This window comes from Lithobates pipiens, unplaced genomic scaffold (assembly GCF_037356315.1).
Source record: "Lithobates pipiens isolate NorthernLeopardFrog02 unplaced genomic scaffold, aLitPip1_a1.2 Scaffold_18, whole genome shotgun sequence".
Taxonomy (NCBI): Eukaryota; Metazoa; Chordata; class Amphibia; order Anura; family Ranidae; genus Lithobates; species Lithobates pipiens.
Window position 1 is genome coordinate 594,577,852 of NW_027507758.1, and position 25,670 is coordinate 594,603,521.

Sequence of the window (25,670 nt, forward strand, 5' to 3'; positions counted from 1 at the left end):
GCGGCCTCCCCTTCCCCAAGGCAACCCCTATGTTGAGGGCACGCGGCCTTGTACGGCTCAGGAGGGGGGGGGGGGCGCTCGCTCGTCCCCACCCCCTTTCCTGGCCGGCCGGGTAGCGTGCTCGGATAAGGGTCTGATATGGACCTGGGGGAACCCCCACGCCGATTTTTGGAGTAGGGATTCCCCTTTAAGTCCATACCAGGTGACGGGGCCAGCAACACCTCCTTCGCTGGCCCCGGCTACCTGGAGACGCGCTCAAAATGAGCGGACTTTTCTCAGCGTGTGTGGGTGAGTCCGTTCATTTCAAAAGTACGGCGGATAGTCCGGCGGACTTAGTATGCTGTATTAGTCCGCTGAAAAAGTGTCGTGTGTGGGCAAGTAGCTCGTTCGGAAAGTCCGGCGGAAAGTCTGCCAGATAGTCTGCTACGTGTGTACGCGGCATCAGCTGGCCATACACTGCTTAAGTTTGTTTTTATTCAGATTCCTCCATCTAGTCAGAATACACTGATCAGAGGCTGTAATCAATTGGCTGCAGCCTCTGATAAAGAAATATTCTCCAATGTCCCTATGACAGAAGTCAATCGGGGATAGCCTCACACAGATGGAAATTCCGCTGGCCTCTGCTGAACCAGCCGACTTTTAAGCAGTGTATGGCCAGCTTCAGAGTGTAAAGTAAAACCAGCATTCTCTATACAAGGAATATTACATGACATGACTAGTCAGTGTGTAAATCAGTCTCATCTGCATGGAGGATGGATGGGTCCTGTGCACACAGGGGGTTCAGAGACACAGGATTCTATATACTTTGTACCTCTGACTGAGTATATTCTCACTCTCTTCTCTGAACACAGGACTGGTATGTTGTAGCAGAAATTACTCCAGTGATAAGCACAGGAAGAACTTTTTTTTTGTCTTAAAATAAAAAAGATGTTCTACTCAACTGCTCTGTGCAATGATATTGCACATTGCACTCCCTTACCTCCTCTTCTGGAGTCCACTTCCAGCGCTGCCTGCTCCTCCTCTCCTCCGAGGACCCCCTCAGCAAGCTGGGACCACCCAAGGGCGCACACGCCCCCATAGCTGGGCTGTGTGCATCCAAAGGCACACAATGCAGCTAGGCCACGCCCCCAATTCTCTCCTCACAGGACTTGACTGACAGCTCTTCCACTGCTGCCTGTGTCCCCTGTGACACCAGGAAGAGAGAGCAGTGTGGGCTCAGTGAGAGGAGGCAGAGAACAGTAGCGGGGGAGGGAGAGCTCGTGGGGCATTTTTTAACTTCATGCAAGGAATGCCTAAAGGCTAACAGCATTTTGATTTAAGAACCACTTTAAAGAAGCAGCTTCTGAGACTTGTAGTTCTATGATGACTGTGTGCTGCTATCCAGACACTGAGATTGCTGGGAATTGTAGTTCTATGTTGACTGCATGCTGCTACCTGGACACTGAGATGGCTGGGACTTTTAGTTCTGTATTGGCTGTGTGTTGTGATCTGGGAACTGAGATGGCTGAGACTTGTAGTACTGTATTGGCTTTGTGTTGTGATCTGGACACTGAGATGGCTGAGACTTGTAGTTCTGTATTGGCTTTGTGTTGTGATCTGGGAACTGAGATGGCTGGGACTTGTAGTTCTGTATTGGCTTTGTGTTGTGATCTGGGAACTGAGATGGCTGGGACTTGTAGTTCTATATTGGCTGTGTGCTGCTACCTGGACACTGAGATGGCTGCGACTTGTAGTTCTGTATTGGCTGTGTGTTGTGATCTGGGAACTGAGATGGCTGGGACTTGTAGTTCTGTATTGGCTGCGTGTTGTGATCTGGGAACTGAGATGGCTGAGACTTGTAGTACTGTATTGGCTTTGTGTTGTGATCTGGGAACTGAGATGGCTGGGACTTGTAGTTCTGTTTTCCCTCTGCTTCCTGGTCTCATCTGCCTTATCGTGTGCTGCCCCCCCCCCAAAAAAAAGACACTCGGGGTCCTGTGCACTCATCCTCTGTGTGTACTATCTCTCACACCTTCGCCTTGTACTCACCGAGATCTAACATCACGCCATGTATGTCCCGTATCACATTCCCATACAGATCCCGCTTCCACTCCTCCAGCCGCTCCCACTCCTCCTCCGAGAACGAGGCCGCCACATCCACAAACTGCACCGCCGCCTGCGAGACATAGACAAGGGATAATAATCAGGGAGAACAACATCCTACTGATGCATTGCTGCTCTAAAGAAGATTGTATAGTGTATGGCTTAACCACTTACCAACCAGCCACAGTACATAGACTGCGCCAGGTCGGCCCCATTGCGCAAAAACTACATACCTGTACGTCGTTTCATGCAATAGATACTGTGGGCGCGCACGTGCCGCCCGATATGTGTGCGGGTCCAGCGGACTCGATCTCCGCCACCCACCTGCGTTCACTCCATAGAGAGGCAGAACGGGGATCTGGCTATGTAAACCAGGCAGATCCCTGTTCTGTCAGTGGACAACATGGAGATCTGCTGTTCTCAAGTGATCAGGAACAGCGATCTCTGTGTTGTCCCAGTGAGCCCATCCCCTACAGTTGGAACACACACAGGGAACACAGTTAACCCCTTGATCGCCCCCTCGTGTTAACCCCTTCCCTGCCAGTGTCATTTATACATTGATCGGTGAATTTTTTTTATAGTACTGATCTATGTAATAATGTCCCCGGTCCCCAAAAAAAGTGTCACTTGGGGTCATATTTGTCTGCTGCAATGGCGCAGTCTCCAAAAAAAAAAAAAAAAAATATGTATTAATAATAATAAAAAAAAATAAAAAAAATAAAAGGAAGTATATATATTATATATATATTACATACACACACACACACACACACACACACACACACACACACATATATTTTATATCACAGACCATCGCCATTACTAGTAAAAACATTTATAAAAAAAAAAAAATAGAAGTCCATAAATGTTTCCCCTATTTTGTAAACGCTAAATCAATAGACGCTTATTGCGATTTTACCCCTCAACAAAAGTGGAGTTATTCTTTAACTTGAAGACCAAGCCTTTTCTGGCACTTTTACGTTTTACAAGTAAAAATCGGTATTTTTTTTTACAAGGAAAATTTATTTCTATATTATATAATATATATATATATATATATATATATATATATATATATATATATATATATATATATATATATATATATATATATATATTTTTTTTTTTTTTTTATTCAAAAGACGGCTGCAGCGCGGACATAATTTGCAGAGCGGCGCGCTCTGTGATCAGAGATTCTATGAGACTCAGCTGATCACAGATCGGAGTAAGGGGTCGAACCCAACCCCTTACCACGTGATTAGATATCAGCCAATGACAGCTGTCTGTTTTGTAAACGGAGCCGGTAATCAGCTATTTTTTTCCTCACGCTGGTAGCGCGAGGAGAAAAAAAAAAGCCGATCACCGGGGCTGCGAGAGGGACATTGGTCCTGATTGTGGAGAGGCTTCTGTGTCCACCAGCGTCACCTACCAGTGCCCACAGTGTCACCCATTAGTGTCACCTATAAATCGCCAGTGCATCATCACCAGTGTTGCCTATCAATACCACCTTCCAGTGCCACCCAGTGCCGTCTTAACAGTGCCATCTTATCTGTGCCCATCAGTACAGCCCATCAGTACAGCCTCATCAGCGAATATCAGTGAAGGAGAAAAATTACCCGTTTGAAAAATTTTATAACAAACTATGAAACTTTTTTTTCTTCAAAAATTTCTGTCTTACAGTGTACACAGTACAGCGCAGCATGACGGCGCAATTGTCATTCAAAGTGCGACAGCGCTGAAAGCTGAAAATTGGTCTAGGCAGGAGAGGGGGTTTAAGTGCCAAGTAAGCAAGTGGTTAAGCATGCCAGTTTAATTTTGTTTTTTCCTCATATACATCATATTTTTTTAAATCGCTGTTATTCCTATCACAAGGAATGCAAATATCCCTTGTAATAGAAATAAATAAGGGTTGACAGGTCTTCTTTATGGAGTTATCTGTGGTCTATAAGACCCCAAATCTTTATTCTACCTTTGATAGCAAAAGATAAAAAAAAAAAAAATGTATCTTTTGCTTAAAAAAATTAATAAAAAAATAAATAGTTTAAGTCCACCCTAGATCGGAAGTGACGTCATGTTGCCTCAGTCCTCCTAGATCATAGAGGGGATCAGAGACTATGTGGTCTCTGTTCATCTCTGTGACCAGCTGCTTGAATGGTCAGTTCCTTTACTGGGCTCGCCGGTATAAGTGGCAAGCCTGAGAAACACGGGTGAGCGCCGGGGGAAAGCGAATCTGAAAGCGATCCAGAGGCTAATTAGCGGCTTTGACCACTTTAATGAGGAATAGAATTTAGGACGATTTTAAAGATTGTGCTGACACCTTTTTTTTGCACATGCATTGGGCAGCCCACTGAAATAAAACGCCTGGCCAGGAGGTGCGACTGAGCACAAGCAATTTTTTTAGGCCATTGATTTCAATAGGCTGCACTATGCGTGCAGAATGCATAAAAAAAAAAAAAAAAAAAAAAGGTGCCGACAACATTTTTTAAATCCTACAGAAGTGGTTAAAAAAAAAAAAAAAAAAAAAAAAAAAAAACGCATTCAGGAGGCAGTAGGATCGCCTCCGGAATGCCTGGAAGCCACGCCTTACCTGCCCTCTGAAACGCGATTCACAACAAATTGCTTTTCAAACTTGTGAACCTAGCCCTAAAGTGCCCATAGAGACTGAATGAATTTTGTGACTGCACCACACTCAGCTAGGACAGCCAATGACCTTACGCTGGTGGCTCCCAGGTAGCACACTGCCCCCCGCCTCTCAGTGTGCAACCCGCTGGATCCTGGGCTAAGTCCACTCCCTGTTGGGCACCTGTGAGGTGGCGGGCGCAGAAATTATCTCTATCGCACCAGGCAACCTACCCGCTGGGAGGCGTTCATCCTGAGTCTCCGCCCCCATAGGTTCTTCTCTGGCACTTCCCCATAAGCCGGATCTGCTATTGGCGTCACCTAAAGCACAGAGGGAGAATTCTGGTCAGATATGAAGGATACATGAATGCTGCTCTTTAATCAGTAATACATCTATTAATATATTTTTCAAATGCAAGTAATTAAATGACCCGGTATCAGCCTATTGCAGCCTTGCATAGCAGGGCTGGAGTGTCAGAGGAAGAAACAGCACAAGTAGCCAATCACTTCATGTGCTGACAGGAAGCATGCTAATAGAAGGAGAGAGCAGAGTGACAGAGAGATGAGCTCATCACTGTGCCGCTTCTCTGTTCACTGTCCAGTTGCAGGCTGAGGGTGGGTCCAGAGGACCTGATGATGCTGGCCATCTGACTGGGGCCATCTAATGGTAGAAATAAAGCACTGCAGGGAAATCTCTGGACTAAAGAGCAATATTGTAGCAAAAGCCGTTTTTATTATTTTATCTATAATGGGTAATGTATTTTTTTTTTCTTATTTGATTGGAATTTTGCTTTAGTGCTGCATCTCAGCCTCTATGCAGCCACTTCCACGACTGTGGCCCAGCAGGGCGTGCATGTGTACATATTGTTCAGACAGAGCCTGCCCCCACAGAACACCTTCATTGGGCCATTATACAAGAATGGTAGTGTGACCCAGGATGTATAGCCTGAGTCCGCCCCTGCAGAACACATTCCTTCACATCTTTAGAGGGCCATTACACAAGAATGGTTGTGTAGCTCAGGACATATAGACTAAGCCCGCCCCAGCGGAACACATTCAATGGACCAATATACAAGAATGGTAGTCTGGCCCAGGATGTATAGCCTGAGCCCGCCCCTGCAGAACATCTTTAGTAGGCCATTACACAGGAATGGTGGTGTAGCCCAGGAAATATAGACTGAGCCCACCCCTGCGGAATGCATTCAATGGGCCTATATATATGCAGCCTCTTCTCTGTCCCTGCATGTCCTGCCAGGCTGTTCTCCCTCCACACGAGTCAAGGGAGGGTGCATGTCTGTCTCACACAGGGGGAGTTCCTTCTCTGTATATACTGTGATAGGTGTTCAGGTCTCTCCATGTTTATTACAGTGTGTGTGATCCGGGAAGATTTTCTGCAAAGCTGAAATTACACTTTAAATACTCCTTACCACTACACCCTATATGCTTTGTTGTACATCACATACTCCTTATCAATACACCTATCTGGTATGTTGTATATTACATAATCTATACCACCACACCCTGTACACTATGCTGTATATTACATACTCCTTACCACTGTACTCTATACACTATGTTGTACATTACATGAACCTTATATCCTGTGAGAATAATATATTATATATATATATATATATTATTTATTTTTATTTATTAGACAGATAGATATCTATCACATACTCCTTACCTATACACCCTATATATTACATATTTATTACCACTGCACCCTATGTTCTATACTCCTGATCACGGCACTCTCTATGCTATGTTGTACATTACATACTCCCTTCTACTGCACCCTGTACACCAGCATACACAGGCATACTCAGCTACAATGGCCAATGGCCTTATGCTGGTGCCCAGCGGGTGGCTCGCAGCCAGCACACTATCCCAATGGCACTCTGTGTGCAGCCCGCTGGGTCCGCTACCTGTCGGGCACCTGTGGGGTGGCGGGCACTAAAACACTCTCTAACATTATGGCATCAGGTAACCTACCCGCTGGCAGGCGTTCATCCCGAGTCTCCAAACCCACAGCCTCTTCTCTGGACTTTCCCCAGAAGGCGCTGGCGCCACCTAAAGCACAGTGGGATGCAATAATTAAAGTGGATCTCTGATTAAATATAAAGGACATGAATTAATGCCGTTCTGTAATCAATAAAGCATCCATATACATTATTAAATGCAAGCAGTGTAACTGAATATGACCCGGTATCAACCTATTACAGTCCTTGTACAGTGGGGCTGGTGTGTCAGAGGAGCAAGCAGCACAAGGAGTTAATCAGTTCATGTTCTGACAATAAAGCATGCTGATAGAAGAGAGCAGAGTGGCAGAGAGATGAGCTCATCGCTGTGCTTCTTCTCCTTTCACTGTCCAGTTGCAGGTTAGGGGTGCGTCCAAGTGGCATGGGCTCAGAGGAAGTGGGTTGAATAAGGTTGGCCATCAGGCTAAGGCAATCTGGTGGTAGAAATAAAGCAATGCAGGGGAAATCTCTGGACTGAAGGGCAATATTGCAGCTGATTTATTATTATATTTTTAAAGTGGTTGTAAACCCTTACAAACCACTTTGACCTACAGGTAAGCCTAGATTAAGGCTTACCTGTAGGTCCAAGAAATATCTCCTTAACCTATACGGTTTAGGAGATATTTACCTGAAGACAGCCACAGCTGTCTACGGCGCATGCACTGGGTAAGCCACAGATCGCGTCGGCTCCCGTGCGCATGCGCGGGAGTGACATCATTGCTGCTCCAGCGAATCACAGCGACCCACCAAGAAGATGGACGCTCGGAACTACAGGGGACAGCGGTGACTTCGCTGGCTCCTGTGTCAGGTAAGTGACACATAATGGACTACTATGCGATGCAGAGTAGTCCATTATGCTTTACCTTTGCAGGGAATCAAAGAGGAAGTAAACCCATCAGGGTTTACTTCCTCTTGAATGGGCTACTTCATTTTTTATTTTTCTCATTTGACTGGAATTCTGCTTTAGTGTTGCCTTTGATCTCCTGCAGCCTCTTTGTGGTCACTTCCATGGTTGTGTGGCCCAACAGAGCATGCATGATTACAGAGCATTGAGACTGTGCCCACCCCCACAGAACGCCTTCATGGGCCAATCTACAGAAATGGTTGTGTGGCCAAGCATGTATAGATTGAGCCCGCTCCTGAAAGGCTATTACAGACTTGCACCATATAAGGCTCCTGGGAAGGGGATGCAGAGTTTTAGATCAATTTGATATATCCATCATTGATTGGACCATTCACATGCTTGGATTCCATTTACTGTATTATGGTGTACAGCTCAATAAGTATGATGTCCTGTTGACATGGTTACTGCCTTCTTTTGGTTAAATAAAATATCTGAAAACAAGAATGGTTGTGTGGCCATTGATGTATATAGATAGAGCCCGCCCCTGCAGAACACATTTAATAGGTTATTATATAAAAGAATAGTTGTGTGGCCAGGAATGTACTGTATATAGACAGAGCCTGCCCATGCAGAACACATTTAGTAGGCTATTATATAATAGTTGTGTGGCCAGGAATGTATATGACAGAGCATGCCCATGCAGAACACATTCAATAGGCTATTATATGAGAATGGTTGTGTGGCCAGGAAGGTACTGTATAGGACAGAGCACGCCCATGCAGAACACATTCAATAGGCTATTGTATAAGAATGGTTGTGTGGCCAGGGATGTATATAGAGTTCGTCCTGCTGTTTTGTGTAAATTATTTGTTAGCCATGATTAAGGCCTGATGGTCGAAACGCGCTGGCTTTCTTTTTAAATGTTGTTGACATGCCATAATAAAAAACAATGTTTTTGCAGACTTTCATGGCACCGGCCTTTCTCCTTTGTGCATGGACTATATAGAGGTTTACAGAGACTTCACAGGCTGAGTGCTGTGTTCTTGAGGCTCACCAGGCATTGCACAGGAGGTAGGAGCTCGGATGCACCGGTTCCAATAGACAGATGCCTCCCCTGCAGAACACATTCAATAGGTTATTAGATAAGAATGGTTGTGTGGCTGGGGATGGATACCAGTGATGGCGAATCTTGGCACCCCAGATGTTTTGGAACTACATTTCCCATGATTCTCAATGACACTGCAGAGTGCAAGAGCATTATAGGAAATGTAGTTCAAAAAAACATCTGGGGTGCCAAGGTTCACATCCTTTGTGGGGAGGGTGTGACGGGGGTCGTATGTACAGGAGAGGAGTGCAGAGGGAATGACGGGTTGACAGTATGTACAGGAGAGGAGTGCAGAGGGAATGACGGGTTGACAGTATGTACAGGAGAGTAGTACAGAGGAAATGACGGGATGGCAGTATGTACAGGAGAGGAGTGCAGAGGGAATGACGGGATGGCAGTATGTACAGGAGAGGAGTGCAAAGGGAATGACGGGTTGGCAGTATGTACAGGAGAGGAGTGCAGAGGGAATGACAGGATGGCAGTATGTACAGGAGAGGAGTGCGGAGGGAATGACGGGATGGCAGTATGTACAGGAGAGGAGTGCGGAGGGAATGACGGGATGGCAGTATGTACAGGAGAGGAGTGCAGAGGGAATGACAGGATGGCAGTATGTACAGGAGAGGAGTACAGAGGGAATGACGGGATGGCAGTATGTACAGGAGAGGAGTGCAGAGGGAATGACAGGATGGCAGTATGTACAGGAGAGGAGTGCAGAGGGAATGACAGGATGGCAGTATGTACAGGAGAGGAGTGCAGAGGGAATGACAGGATGGCAGTATGTACAGGAGAGGAGTGCAGAGGGAATGACAGTATGTACAGGAGAGGAGTGCAGAGGGAATGACGGGATGGCAATATGTACAGGAGAGGAGTGCAGAGGGAATGACAGGATGGCAGTATGTACAGGAGAGGAGTGCGGAGGGAATGACGGGATGGCAGTATGTACAGGAGAGGAGTGCGGAGGGAATGACGGGATGGCAGTATGTACAGGAGAGGAGTGCAGAGGGAATGACAGGATGGCAGTATGTACAGGAGAGGAGTACAGAGGGAATGACGGGATGGCAGTATGTACAGGAGAGGAGTGCAGAGGGAATGACAGGATGGCAGTATGTACAGGAGAGGAGTGCAGAGGGAATGACAGGATGGCAGTATGTACAGGAGAGGAGTGCAGAGGGAATGACAGTATGTACAGGAGAGGAGTGCAGAGGGAATGACGGGATGGCAATATGTACAGGAGAGGAGTGCAGAGGGAATGACAGGATGGCAGTATGTACAGGAGAGGAGTGCAGAGGGAATGACGGGATGGCAGTATGTACAGGAGAAGAGTGCAGAGGGAATGACAGGATGGCAGTATGTACAGGAGAGGAGTGCAGAGGGAATGACGGGATGGCAGTATGTACAGGAGAGGAGTGCAGATGGAATGACGGGATGGTAATATGTACAGGAGAGGAGTGCAGAGGGAATGACAGGATGGCAGTATGTACAGGAGAGGAGTACAGAGGGAATGACAGGATGGCAGTATGTACAGGAGAGGAGTACAGAGGGAATGACGGGATGGCAGTATGTACAGGAGAGGAGTGCAGAGGGAATGACGGGATGGCAGTATGTACAGGAGAGGAGTGCAGAGGGAATGACAGGATGGCAGTATGTACAGGAGAGGAGTGCAGAGGGAATGACGGGATGGCAGTATGTACAGGAGAGGAGTGCAGATGGAATGACGGGATGGTAATATGTACAGGAGAGGAGTGCAGAGGGAATGACAGGATGGCAGTATGTACAGGAGAGGAGTACAGAGGGAATGACAGGATGGCAGTATGTACAGGAGAGGAGTACAGAGGGAATGATGGATGGGATGGCAGTATGTACAGGAGGGTAGAGCTGCACAATTCTGGCTAAAATGAGAATCACAATTTTTTTTTGCTTAGGAGATAGATCACGATTCTCTGGGAGTAACATCACCTTTCACATTAAAACAAAAAAAAAAAAAAAAAAAAAAAAAATGGGCTAACTTTACTGTTTAGGTTTTTTTTTTTTGTTGTTTTTTATTCATTGAAGCATATTTTTCCCAAAAAATTGTGTATGAAAGATCGCTGGGCAAATACAGTGTGACATAACATATTGCAGCAATTGCCATTTTATTCCCTAGGGTCTCTGCTAAAATATATATAATGTTTGAGGGCTCCAAGTAATTTTCTAGCAAAAAATATTGATTTTAACTTAAGAAACAAGTGTCAGAATAACATTTAGACTTTAAGTGGTTAAACTTCCTGCCTTTACACGCTGTTGGACTGCCTGTTTTTTTTTTCTTTACACACAGAAGTTTATCCCTTTGATCCAAGAAGGAAGAAGGGTCAGTTACAATGTTTCATGTTAAAAACTTGGCAGACTGCCTGGATGTTTTCTTTTGACAGCTGAGTGAGATGATACGTTTCTCCACTTATTATATGAAAGAATTGACAAACTTTGCAATAGAGATCGTCAGGGGGGTTGAATCGAGATTATGATTTTTTTTAACGATTAATTGTGCAGCTCTACAGGAGAAGAATGCGGAGGGTACGACGGGAGACAGTATGTACAGGGAAGGAGTGCGGAGAATATGACGGGGCAATACGTACAGTAGAGGAGTTCTGAGGGTATGATGGGGGTAGTTCGTACAGGAGAGGAGTGCGGAGGGAATGACAGGGCAGCATGTACAGGAAGGGAGTGTGGAGGGTATGACAGGGCAGCATGTACAGGAGGGGAGTGCGGAGGGAGTAACGGGAGACAGTATGTACAGGAGAGGAGTGACTGACGGGGGGGGGGGGGGGACAGTATGTACAGGAGAGGAGTGCGGAGGGAATGACAGGGCAGCATGTACAGGAAGGGAGTGTGGAGGGTATGACAGGGCAGCATGTACAGGAGGGGAGTGCGGAGGGAATAACGGGAGACAGTATGTATAGGAGAGGAGTGACTGACGGGGGGGGGGGGCAGTATGTACAGGAGAGGAGTGCGGAGGGAATGACGGGAGACAGTATGTACAGGAGAGGAGTTCTGAGGGTATGATGGGGGTAGTTCGTACAGGAGAGGAGTGCGGAGGGAATGAGGGGAGACAGTATGTACAGGAGAAGAGTGCGGAGGGTACAACGGGGGGCAGTATGTACAGGGAAGGAGTGCGGAGAGTATGACGGGGCAATATGTACAGTAGAGGAGTTCTGAGGGTATGATGGGGGTAGTTCGTACAGGAGAGGAGTGCGGAGGGAATGACGGGAGACAGTATGTACAGGAGTGCGGAGGGAATGACGGGAGACAGTATGTACAGGAGAGGAGTGTGGAGGGAATGACGGGAGACAGTATGTACAGGAGAGGAGTGCGGAGGGAATGACAGGAGACAGTATGTACAGGAGAGGAGTGCGGAGGGAATGACGGGAGACAGTATGTACAGGAGAGGAGTGCGGAGGGAATGACGGGAGACAGTATGTACAGGAGAGGAGTGCGGAGGGAATGACGGGAGACAGTATGTACAGGAGAGGAGTGCGGAGGGAATGACGGGATGGCAGTATGTACAGGAGAGGAGTGCGGAGGGAATGACGGGATGGCAGTATGTACAGGAGAGGAGTGCGGAGGGAATGACAGGAGACAGTATGTACAGGAGAGGAGTGTGGAGGGAATGACAGGGGACAGTATGTACAGGAGAGGAGTGCGGAGGGAATGACGGGGGCAGCATGTACAGGAGAGGAGTGCGGAGGGAATGACGGGGGCAGCATGTACAGGAGAGGAGTGTGGAGGGAATGACGGGAGACAGTATGTACAGGAGAGGAGTGCGGAGGGAATGACGGGAGACAGTATGTACAGGAGAGGAGTGCGGAGGGAATGACGGGAGACAGTATGTACAGGAGAGGAGTGCGGAGGGAATGACGGGAGACAGTATGTACAGGAGAGGAGTGCGGAGGGAATGACGGGAGACAGTATGTACAGGAGAGGAGTGCGGAGGGAATGACGGGATGGCAGTATGTACAGGAGAGGAGTGCGGAGGGAATGACGGGATGGCAGTATGTACAGGAGAGGAGTGCGGAGGGAATGACAGGAGACAGTATGTACAGGAGAGGAGTGCGGAGGGAATGACGGGGGCAGCATGTACAGGAGAGGAGTGTGGAGGGAATGACGGGAGACAGTATGTACAGGAGAGGAGTGCGGAGGGAATGACGGGAGACAGTATGTACAGGAGAGGAGTGCGGAGGGAATGACGGGAGACAGTATGTACAGGAGAGGAGTGCGGAGGGAATGACGGGAGACAGTATGTACAGGAGAGGAGTGCGGAGGGAATGACGGGAGACAGTATGTACAGGAGAGGAGTGCGGAGGGAATGACGGGAGACAGTATGTACAGGAGAGGAGTGCGGAGGGAATGACGGGATGGCAGTATGTACAGGAGAGGAGTGCGGAGGGAATGACGGGATGGCAGTATGTACAGGAGAGGAGTGCGGAGGGAATGACAGGAGACAGTATGTACAGGAGAGGAGTGTGGAGGGAATGACAGGGGACAGTATGTACAGGAGAGGAGTGCGGAGGGAATGACGGGGGCAGCATGTACAGGAGAGGAGTGCGGAGGGAATGACGGGGGCAGCATGTACAGGAGAGGAGTGTGGAGGGAATGACGGGAGACAGTATGTACAGGAGAGGAGTGCGGAGGGAATGACAGGAGACAGTATGTACAGGAGAGGAGTGCGGAGGGAATGACGGGAGACAGTATGTACAGGAGAGGAGTGCGGAGGGAATGACGGGAGACAGTATGTACAGGAGAGGAGTGCGGAGGGAATGACGGGAGACAGTATGTACAGGAGAGGAGTGCGGAGGGAATGACGGGATGGCAGTATGTACAGGAGAGGAGTGCGGAGGGAATGACAGGAGACAGTATGTACAGGAGAGGAGTGTGGAGGGAATGACAGGGGACAGTATGTACAGGAGAGGAGTGCGGAGGGAATGACGGGGGCAGCATGTACAGGAGAGGAGTGCGGAGGGAATGACGGGGGCAGCATGTACAGGAGAGGAGTGCGGAGGGAATGACGGGGGCAGCATGTACAGGAGAGGACTGCAGAGTGATCATGGAATGATGTCCTTCAGCTGGGGGGTAAGAAGCAGATTGGTGTGATGTCCGTCAGCTGGATGTATGAAGTGGCCTGGGGGGTGATGCAAGCTGGGGGGAGTTAGGGGCTGACAAGTGGTCAGACAGTCAAGTCTATAATCAAAACAAGCGACTATGCTCAACCACTGCTATATACAACAATAAATCATACACCAGTACTACTCAACCTACTGTTATAAAATGTAAGTACATATCTATATAACCCAGCCCCTAGCACTCTGTATACCCAGATGATGTGAAGGTAATGTATGACCATTCATGTCTCCCCGTGTTATCCAGGCTCTGAGTCTGTACAATCAGAGGTGTAGACTAACACAGGATTACATGACCGCTCATTCATTTATTTCACATTATCTGGACTGAGTGATTGGGGGATATTTGCAGGCTTGGGAAATACCCATCAGCTGTGATTGGGCTGCAGACTCCCCCTCCCCCCACACTCTCACTATCTTCTCCAATTCTCCCGTCACCTTAAAGCGTTTGTTAACTCAGAAAAAAAAAATGGCCCCTGCACCTTTAAAACATGTTATATGACACAGAGGGTGTCCTGTGTCAGTTGGCCCCCCTGTAACACCTAAAAAAAACCTGGCTGATTCTGCCAGTTTCTAGCCTTCCCTATGTAAACTGACCACGGTGTATGAAAGCAGCTGAGACCGAACACCGTGGTCAGTTTAGCTGTCTCCATCATCAGCAGCCTTCTATCTGCTCTCCTCTGTGCTCCTGTGTCCGCCTCCCCTCTCTGTGAGCTGCCCCCAAATCCTGGACAGGTGGCAACCCCAATTCATAGGGGCAGGCTCATATAGAGTGATCCCGCCCCTGCAGAACCCTTCAATGCACTTTGTAGCACAGGGAAGGAGGAACAGTCACCCTCAATCAGGTGTTGCCCCCCAGTTGGTGTTAGCACCCCCAATGTATTCATCCACACAGACGGAGGGATCAATCTTCCACAAAGCACAGCGCAGAGTAGAGTATCCAGGCGCTCCCTCACTGCATCATTTATCCGTCTCCCTCCTGCGCCCAGGATCAGGCAGCCTTTCGCTATCACAGCACATGACCTACCTAAGTGGGCGGGGCCTTGGGGTTACCGGTGGATTCTCCGAACTCAGAATCTAGACCACCAGCTCAAAATCCTGAACTGCGCATGCGTAGCTCCTTTCTTGCCGTACCATCTGTGCATGCGCCTATGAATCGTCCGTACTACGATGTGCCGTTGATGGAGGTCGTGTATAAGAACAGAACAGGTAGCCATCTTCCCGGAGACCAGACAAGGGATGGCTCCTGACGTCACTTCCCGCAGGTTCTTGTCCAAACATTCTCCCTTCAGAGTCCAGGACAGAGCGGAGGAGTGACGTCACCTCAGATATATCTCCCAGCATGCTCTCGGCCAGAGTTACCCGATATTCTCTCAGAGATGGTCTGTCCCCGAATGCTCTACCAGGGGGTTTGTCATGTATGACTCCTCCCCCTCCCCTCCAGCCTTCTCTCACACAACTCTACAACCTGTGCTGTATACTCTGCACACCACTGCACCCTATATACTGTGCTGTATATTCCATACTCTGTACCACTGCACCCTATATACTGTGCAATATATTACATACTCTGTACCACTCCACCCTATATACTGCGCTATATATTCCATACTCTGTACCACTGCACCCTATATACTGCGCTGTATATTCCATACTCTGTACCACTGCACCCTATATACTGTGCAATATATTACATACTCTGTACCACTCCACCCTATATACTGCGCTATATATTCCATACTCTGTACCACTGCACCCTATATATTCTATAATCTGTACCACTGCACCCTATATACTGTGCAATATATTACATACTCTATACCACTGCACCCTATATACTGTGCTGTATACTCTGCACACCACTGCACCCTATGTACTGTGCTATATATTACATACTCTATATACTACTGCACCCTTATACTGTGCTATATATTATATTAAATACGCAATACCACTGCACCCTATATACTGTGCTATATATTACATAATCCGTACACCACTGCACCCTATATATTGTGCTATATATTACATACGCTATATACCTCTACACCTACATAATATGCTCCATATTCTGTATACCACTGCACCCTATATACTGTGCTGTATACTCTGTACAACACTGCAACCTATATACTGTGCTATATATTACATACTCTGTATACCACTGCGCCCTATATACTGTGCTATATACTCTGTACACCACGGCACCATATATACGGTGCTATATATAACATACTCTGTATATTACTGCACATATATACTGTGCTATATATTACCTACTCTATACCACTGTACCCTACATACTGTGCTATATATTACATACTCTATACCACTGCACCCTATATGCTGTGTTATACATTACATACTCTGTATACCACTGCACCCTATATGCTGTGCTATATATTACATACTCTGTAACATATAGCACAGTATATAGGGTGCAGATGTGTACATACTCTATATACTACTGCATCCTATATACTGTGCTACATATTACATACTCTATACCACTGCACCCTATATACTGTGCTATATATTACATACTCTATATACCTCTGCACCTACACACTGTGCTGTATATTCTGTATACCACTGTACCCTATATACTGTGCTATATATTACATACTCTGTAAACCACTGCACACTATATACTGTGCTATATATGACATACTCTGTATACCACTGCAACCTATATCGTGTGCTATATCTTACATACTCTATATACTACTGCACCTTATATACTGTGCTATATATTGCATACTCTGTATACCACTGCACCCTATATACTGTGCTGAATACTCTGTACACCCGTGCACCCTATTATATACTTTTTATACCACTGCACCCTATATACTGTGCTATATATTGCATACTCTGTATACCACTGCACCTATATACTGTGCTATGTATTACATACTCTATATAATACTCTATCCTTTATACTGTGTTATATATTACATATTCAATACCACTGCACCCTATATTCTGTGCTATATATTACATGCTCTGTATACTACTGCACCCTATATACTGTGCTATATATTACATACTCTATATAATACTCTATCCTTTATACTGTGTTATATATTACATACTCTATTTAACTATGCACCTATATACTGTGCTGTATACTCTGTATACCACTGCACCCTATATAATGTGCTAGATATTATACTCTGTATACCATTACTCCCTATATACTGTGCTATATATTACATTCTCTGTATACCAATGCACCCTTTATACTGTGCTATATGTTACATACTCTGTATACCACTGCACCCTATCTACTGTGTTGTATACTCTGTACACCACTGTACACTATATACTGTGATATATATTACATACTCTATATACTACCGCAAATGTTATACTGTGCTATATATTACATACTCTATACTACTGCACTCTTTATACTGTGCTATATATTACTTACTCTGTATATCACTGCACCCTATATACTGTACTATATATTATATACTCTGTATACTGCAGCACCCTATATACTGTGCTATATATTATTATTATTAATAACGATTTATATAGCGCCAACAGTTTACGCAGCACTTTACAATGTATAGGGGAGACAACACAATTACAGTACAATTGTATTACATACTCTGTATATTAAATACTCTGTATACTGCTGCACCCTATATACTGTGCTGTATATTACATACTCTGTATACCACTGCACCCTATATACTACATACTCTATATACCACTGTACCCTATATATTGTGCTATATATTACATACTCTGTAAACCACTGCACCTTATATACTGTGCTGTATTCTCTGTAAACCACTGCACCCTATATACTGTGCTATATATTACTCAGAACATTAGTGGAGTTCTGAGGGTTAATTATGTAGGTTGGCCTTGACATCAGTCTGGCCGGGCTGTGTTGGAAGTTCTGCCTGGTCATGTGAGCAGTGAGGTGCACATGACAGGCTAGAACCAGGCCTGGTTGGACGTTTTAGGTATCAGTCTTCTGGGAACCAATCAGTGGGAGTGCCAGGCTCTGTTGGGGAGTCTGGGAAGGGGTACATAAGACCCCTTTCACACTGGGGTGTTTTTCCAGGCACTTTAGCGGTAAAAAAAAGCGCCTGTAAAGTGCTTGAAAGAAGCCGCAACTGCAATCCTAATGTAAAAGTGCTTTCACACTGAGGTGCTGCGCTGGCAGGGCGTCAAAAAAAGTCCTGCAAGCAGCTTCTTTGCAGTGCTTTTGGAGTGGTGAATACACGGCTCCTAAAGCGCCCCTTCCCATTGAAATCAACGGGAAGCGCCTGCAAAATGCCTGAAAAGTGATTTTGGCAGCAGCGCTTTGTTGGCGCTTTTAACCCTTTATTTGGCCACTAGCGGGGGTTAAAAGTGCCCCAATAGCGCTCGAAAAACGCTGGTAAAGCGCTGCTAGTTTAAGCGGCACTTTACGAACATTTTCCGGGCGCTGACATTGTGAAAGGGCTCTTAAAGCACTCTGGCTTTTACATTGGGATTGCAGATGAGGCTTCTTTCAAGCGCTTCACAGGCGCTTTTTTTTAATGCTAGAGCGCCTGAAAAACACCCCAGTGTGAAAGGGGTCTTAGATGTGTGGGTCACGTGTTTAAAGGAGAGGAGTTCGTGAGACCCGTGTTTTCTGTTCAGGTTCCAGGACCAGGGTAGCCCCGTGAGGGGTCCCGGTCACAGCATGTCCGACATCCCGCAACATGTTCCTGTCGTGGCCCCTGATAGACCCGTCTGGTCTGGGGTAGGGATCGGTCTGTTCCCGAGTCTCGGAACCGGCTGGTCCGAGGCGCAGTAACTGAGGGAGGATTCAAGGTGTCCGGGTGTGCTCTCGGCTTGGAGAGGCATCACAGCTCGTGGAAGGGAGGACTCTTCGGAGGAGGTCCGACAAGTGGCATCCTGAGAAGTGCCTGGTTACTGAGTTGGGAAAGACACTGATGAATTCACGTTTTTCAGCACCATTGAGGAGGCGGGGAACGTTCCAGGTACTGAGGAAAAAGGTTCCTGTTCACCCTTAGTTACAACTTGTACACATTCATAGGACTGTTTGAAGTTTTGAGTCAATGTGCTGACTGCCATGATCTCTGGCTAGAGATCTGTTCAGCCTTGAAGTACCCAGCTGCGAGTGGCTACTCTCTTAGTGGAATTAGAGACTTTGCTAGACCTGCAGTTCAAAGTGCCTGAGTTCTTCACCCCGTGCCCTCTCTTCCCAAAGAGACTGTTGTTTGGGAGTTAATATTGCAAAATAAAACCTTTGAAAGAGGATTTCATCTGTGTCAGCGTTCGAGTTGTTGGGTATCAACCCTGGGAACCCCTAGACGTGGAAGAGCAGGCCACGAGAAGGTAACCTGTAAGCCCAATAAGTCAAGGTCCCACAGCAAAGGTTGTGGCCGCTACACCTAGATTTGAAGAAATTGGAGGAGCTTGGACGCAATTAGTAGAAACACCACTAGATGGCGACCAAACGCCAATAGCTGAAATATCAGTAGGTAAAACAGCACAATTTTGTACAGGCTGATTAACAGAACTATTAACCACTTCAATACCGGGCACTTATACACCTTCCTGCCCAGACCAATTTTGAGCTTTCAGCGCTGTCACACTTTGAATGATAATTGCGCGGTCATGCTACTCTGTACCCAAATGAAATTTTTATCATTTTGTTCCCACAAATAGAGCTTTCTTTTGGTGGTATTTGATCACCTCTACGGTTTTTATTTTCTGCTAAACAAAAAAAAAAAAAAGACCGAAAATCTTGAAAAAAAAAAAAAAAACATGTTTTTTTGTTTCGGTTACAAAACTTTGTAAATAAGCAAGTTTTCTCCTTCACTGATGGGCACTGATAAGGCCGCACTGATGGGCACCAATGAGGTGGCAATAATGAAGTGGCACTGATAGGTGGCACTGATATGCGATACTGAGAGGTGGCACAAATAGGCACTGATAGGTGGCACGGATGGTCATGGATAGGTGGCATGGATTGGCATGGATGGGCGGCATGGATAGGCGGCACGGATGGGCATGGATAGGCACTGATAGGCGGCTAGGATGGGCACTGATAGGCGGCTAGGATGGGCACTGATAGGCGGCATTGTAATTTAAAGTTTTGTGGGGATGGATGCTAATCAGTGCCAAACAATAATGCATGCCAATCAGTGATGCCCATTGTGGGCACTGATTGGCATCCATTATGGGCACTGATTGGCATTCATTATGGGCACTGGCTGGCATCCCTGGTGGTCTAGGGGGCATACCTGGTGCTGGGCATCTCCTGGTGGTCTGGTGGCGTCCCTGGTGGTCCAGTGTGGGCATCCTCGGGGGGGGGGGGGGCTGTGCTGATAATCGATCAGCACAGACCCCCCTTGTCAGAGGAGCAGCCGATTGGCTTTTCCTCACTCGCGTCTGTCAGACGTGAGTAGAGGAGAGCCAATCACCGGCTCTTCCTATTTACACTGTGATCAGCCGTGATTGGACACGGCTGATCACGTGGTAAAGAGTCTCAGTCGGGGACTCTACCGAGATCGTAGTTGCCGGGCGTCAGACTGACACCCCGCAACAACGATCGCCGTGATGCGCGACCCTGGGGGCGCGCAGCGGCTTAATATCCTGATCACGTCATATGACGTCCGGTCAGGATATTACAACCACTTTGCCACCGTCATTTTGCTATATGGCGGGCGGCAAGTGGTTAAAGTGGTTGTAAACCCTCCCCCACAACTTTGTCCCATGTAAATCAGCATAAAAAACCCTAATGAACACCACATGTACATATCTCCTTACACTCTCCATGTGCTTATCTATCTGTTATCAGGAATATGACATGCAGTGTAAACTTGGTCATTACTGAAGTCTTATCAGCTGAAGCTGATAAGACTGACAAAGGGAAACATTAGACATCAGCACAAGTAAATACTATGAAATAAAACAAGTCAGCTATGAACGGAGAAGGGTTGCCATAGAAATGTTGGATTGAGAAGGAGGCTTGGTTAACTGTACAGGAAGTGCTCCATGTAAGGGCGGAAATACACTCCACTGTAGACTCAGAAAACAATATTTAAGATGGCGCTGCCTAATCCTTGGAAACAAGTTTTTTAAAGTTTCTTTAAACAGTAAGTAATATGCGATTTGGGCTGGATTACAGTGGCTATAATTTGATAATTACTTATTATAATGGACTAAATGAAGAGAAGCATCAGAGTGGGAGAGTTTACTTCCTTTTTAACTTCAGTCAAATCTTTAGTCAATCTAGATAACATCTCCGCTACATTGGTAAGTAAAAGGTTAGTTGAAGACTCATTCACACCTGGCTGCTGGACAATGGGAGAATCATTTGCAGGTGGTATTATAGCAGGCCCGACAGCAGGCCCTGCTTCGTTAATTGGTGGCGCTTCCTGTTACCTAGGAGACGGCTGTACTTGCTGAGATGAAGCTTGTTCCAACGATTCCGCTCCACCTTCCGGCCTCTTATACCGCGCTCGGATATGCCTACCGCTTCATCACTGGACGCTCCTCTTCTCCGCCGAGCTCCGTCATTCTGGCCGGCCGCCACACTACGAACCCTGCCCGCCACTCCTCTGGTACGGTCCTGAGAAGGACCAGCTCTTTTAGGTACGGTAGAGCGCGGTGGGGAAGAGGAGTAGCCACGACACGGAATGCACTTCCTCTTCGCCGCTACATTCAGACGAGCGGGGGTGGCACTTCCATGGCGTCGGTTCGGCTCCTCCTCCATAGCTTTGGCATCAACTCCCTCCTGGTGCCGTGTGGGCTCCCGGGCTCTGACGACTTGCTACTCTTCGCCTGCCGATGATGGACCAGGATAACTGCCGGTAGTTGCAGCTCCCCCCGGAGCCTCTTGACACGCAGAGCGGGGTAAGTCTAAGCACTGGCGAATCCAGGCTTCCCCGCCATCCTCACCAGCCTGCTCGATCAGCCGCCGAAGGAGACTCATCTTCCGGCCTCAGAAGAGACTGTTTGTTCAGGGGAAAGAACCCCAGGAGAGAACACGTCAGCTCCTCTTCTGAGGCGAATGAGCCCCCTTGACGAAACCCCCTTTTTATAGCCCTGACTTAGCCCGGTACTGACTGGTTTAAACCAGATTTTCACATGTCTCAAGAGGGGTCACCTGTACCCCTCTACAATACATGTGACCTACAGCTGTTCTCCCTGAGAGCATTAGTCTCCCTAGGGTGAACGTGAAACAGATGCTCCCGCCGCTCTCCCATGAGGAAAGGGGGGGGGGCAAGAAACTGCCTTCCCCCTTTTCCTATCATACAAGTGTGAGGTGTGCGAGAAAAGCTTCACCAAGGCCTACACGGTAAAGATCCACCTCCAGAGTCACAGCGGGGAGCGGCTATACAAATGTAGCCACTGTCCTCACAGCTTCAGTATCAACCATCAGCTGAAGGTCCAAGTCAAGATGCATGAAGTCAGCCAAAAGGCCGTTCCACCACCCATTGTGCCAGGCACCATTCTTGTAGAGCTGTAGTTACACGATGGGCATGGACTCTAATGCCACGTACACACGACCAGACTTTTTGAGAGCAAAGGTCCGACGGAATGAGTCTGTCGGACAATTTGATCGTGTGTGGGATCCATCGGACCTTTTCTTGCCAAAAATCTGGCGGACTTTAGAAATAGAACATGTTTTAAATCTTTCCACCGGAACTCCGCCGGACCGAGAAATCCGTTTGTGTGTATGCTAGTTCGACGGACAAAAACCGACGCTGGGGCAACTATTGGCTACTGGCTATGAACTTCCTTATTCTAGTCCGGTTGTACATCATCACGTTCGAATCTGTGGGACTTTGGTGTGATTGTGTGTTGCCAAGTCCGTTCATTCGGAAAGTCTGTCGGAACTCAGCCGAAAGTCCGTCGGAAAGACCGTCGGACCTAGCCCCTTGAAAAGTCCGGTCGTGTGTACGTGGCATTAGACACAAGCCAAGTGGCTTACTTTTAGGCCACAGTCCAGTAGCACTTGATTTACTAAAGACGTCTTGAGATACAAGTTGTACTGGCAATGCTGCCATATTGGGCTTGTTGGGTGCAGTCTGAGCCCAGCCCCGGGTCACCCTCTGTAAAATATTCTAATCTATGTAAAAGTAAACATCATGAGCAATACATCTGTGTGAGGAGCCTGAGGCAGAAGGGGCCACACTCACCTCCCATTCCTCGCAGACATTTTCAGCTACACTATGGGAGTTGTTACTGCCTTGGACATCTCTGCAGGCAGGGAATCGGAGCAGAGCAGCTCCCATCTGAAGCTTCTCATATAAGCACTTTGAGGGAGGATCTTAAAAAAGGGTTAGTTCACCTAAAACTGCTAATTCAGTGTTTGGTGGATGCCGGAGAGGCAAACCCCCTGACAGACTTTGAAGACTCTTGTGATGAGATCCCTGCACACCTGCATGTTATGAGGGGTTCCCACCACCTTTGTGCTAAGTTCTGAGGTATGTACACCTACTGTGACCATTATAAGAGGTTCCCACCATCCCTTTCCTGCATTCCTGGGTCTGTACACCTGATGTCCCCATTATGAGGGGTTCACTCCAAGTGTATCTCTTTAAGGACACCACCACTCACTTTTATCTGTTTCAGGGCTGGTTTTGCCCACTTTTATATAAAAGAAAGTTCAAAACAAACACAGAAGATCCCCTCTCAGGGGTATTCAGTATTTCAGTCCTGCTACCAAAGTACATGATTTTCAGCCGTCCTGGCTTGTAGACGCAGCTCTTCAGCTCAGGCCTTACATTTTAGGGCCTTGGTCTGTCACCCACAGACCGGGCGCTCAGCACCTCCGGGTGTACAGCAAGTAGCCTTATTCTACACTGGCTCCCACCTCTCTCTCCTAGGTGAAGCCCCCGACTCCCATGCCCAGACCTCCAGGCCGGAGGGTGGAGTCGTCTCCAACTGGGAGCCTAGAACCTTGGTCTAGTCATTACTTAACCACTTGCTTACTGTGCACTTAAACCCCCCTCCTGCCCAGACCAATTTTCAGCTTTCAGCGCTGATGCACTTTGAATGACAATTGCGCGGTCATACAACACTGTACCCAAATGACATTTTTATCATTTTTTTTCCCACAAATAGAGCTTTCTTTTGGTGGTATTTAATTACAGTTGGGAGTTTTATTTTTTGCTAAACAAACAAAAAAAGATGCAAAAAAAAAAAAAAATCATGTTTAACCACTTGCCGCCCGCCCTATTACAAATTGACGGCGGCAAAGTGGTTTCATAATCCTAACCGGACGTCATATGACGTGATTAGGATTATGAGCCGCTGCGCGCCCCGGGGGCGCGCATCGCGGCGATCGTTGTTGCGGGGTGTCAGTCTGACACCCGGCAACTACGATCTCGGTAAAGAGTCTCCGACGGAGACTCTTTACCATGTGATCAGCCGTGTCCAATCACGGCTGATCACAGTGTAAATGGGAAGAGCCGGTGATCGGCTTTCCCTCACTCGCGTCTGTCAGACGCGAGTAGAGGAGAGCCGATCGGCTGCTCCTCTGACAGGGGGGGTCTGTGCTGATCGATTATCAGCACAGCCCCCCCGAGGATGCCCACACTGGACCACCAGGGACACCACTAGACCACCAGGGAAAAGGTAATAAAAACCCATAATCCTCCCTAGACCACCAGGGTGCCAGTCAGCACAATGGGTGCCAATCAGTGCCCATAATGGATGCCAATCAGTGGCCACAATGGGCATCACTGATTGGCATGCATTATTGTTTGGCACTGATTGGCATCCATTACTATAACACCGATGCCGCCTATGAGTGCCCACCTGTGCCGCCTATGAGTGCCCACCTGTGCCGCCTGAGTGCCCACCTGTGCCGCCTATGAGTGCCCACCTGTGCCGCCTATGAGTGCCCACCTGTGCCGCCTATGAGTGCCCACCTGTACCGCCTATCTATGCCCACCTGTGCCGCCTATCCATGCCCACCTGTGCCGCCTATCCATGCCCACCTGTGCCGCCTATCCATGCCCATCCGTGCCAGCTATCAGTGCCAATTTGTGCCACCTATCAGTGTCCGTCCGTGTCGCCCATCCATGTCGCCCATCAGTGCCACTTCATTGGTGCCACATTGGTGCCCATCAGTGCCCATCAGTGTAGCCCCATCAGTGCCCATCAGTGAAGGAGAAAACGTACTTATTTACAAAGTTTTGAAACTGAAACAAAAAAAAACATTTTTTTTTTCAAAATTTTCTGTATTTTTTTATTTGTAGCGCAAAAAATAAAAACCGTAGAGGTGATCAAATACCACCAAAAGAAAGCTCTATTTGTGGGAAAAAAATGATAAAAATGTCATTTGGGTACAGTGTAGCATGACCGCGCAATTGTCATTCAAAGTGCGACAGCGCTGAAAGCTCAAAATTGGTCTGGGCAGGAAGGTGTTTAAGTGCCCTGTATTGAAGTGGTTAATAGTTTGTTATAAAATTTTGCAAACAGGTCATTTTTCTCCTTCATTGAAATGCGCTGATGAGGCGGCACTGGTGGGCACTGATAGGCACAGTTAAGGCGACACTAATAGGCACAGATAAGGTGGCACCAATAGGCACAGATAAGGCAGTACTGATGGGCACAGATAAGGCGGCACTGATAGGTGGCACGGATGGGTGGCACTAAGGGGCACTGATAGGTACCACTGATAGATGGGACTGATGGGCACTGATAGGTGGCACTGCTGGGCACTGGTAGATGACATTGATGGGCATGGATATGTGGCACTGAGGTGCAGCAATGTTGAGGCAGATTGTGGGCACTGATGTATGGCACTGTGGGCACTGATAGGTGGCACTGTGGGCACTGATGGGTGGCACTTTATTCATTCTCTGGGGGTTACT

At 47.3% G+C, this 25,670-nt stretch overlaps 1 protein-coding gene across 1 annotated transcript in view; it reads right to left on the bottom strand.

Annotated features, from left to right (window-relative positions):
- The window catches only part of LOC143986803 (uncharacterized), a 93,646-nt gene that overhangs the window by 15,925 nt on the left and 52,051 nt on the right, over positions 1 to 25,670 (bottom strand). The window contains exons 9-12 of the mRNA XM_077485210.1: positions 22,986 to 23,102; positions 6,697 to 6,774; positions 4,936 to 5,022; positions 2,029 to 2,155 (exon numbers count right to left, since the gene is read on the bottom strand). Of these exons, the coding sequence (XP_077341336.1) occupies positions 2,029 to 2,155; positions 4,936 to 5,022; positions 6,697 to 6,774; positions 22,986 to 23,102 (409 nt within the window). The remainder of the gene's footprint in view (positions 1 to 2,028; positions 2,156 to 4,935; positions 5,023 to 6,696; positions 6,775 to 22,985; positions 23,103 to 25,670) is intronic.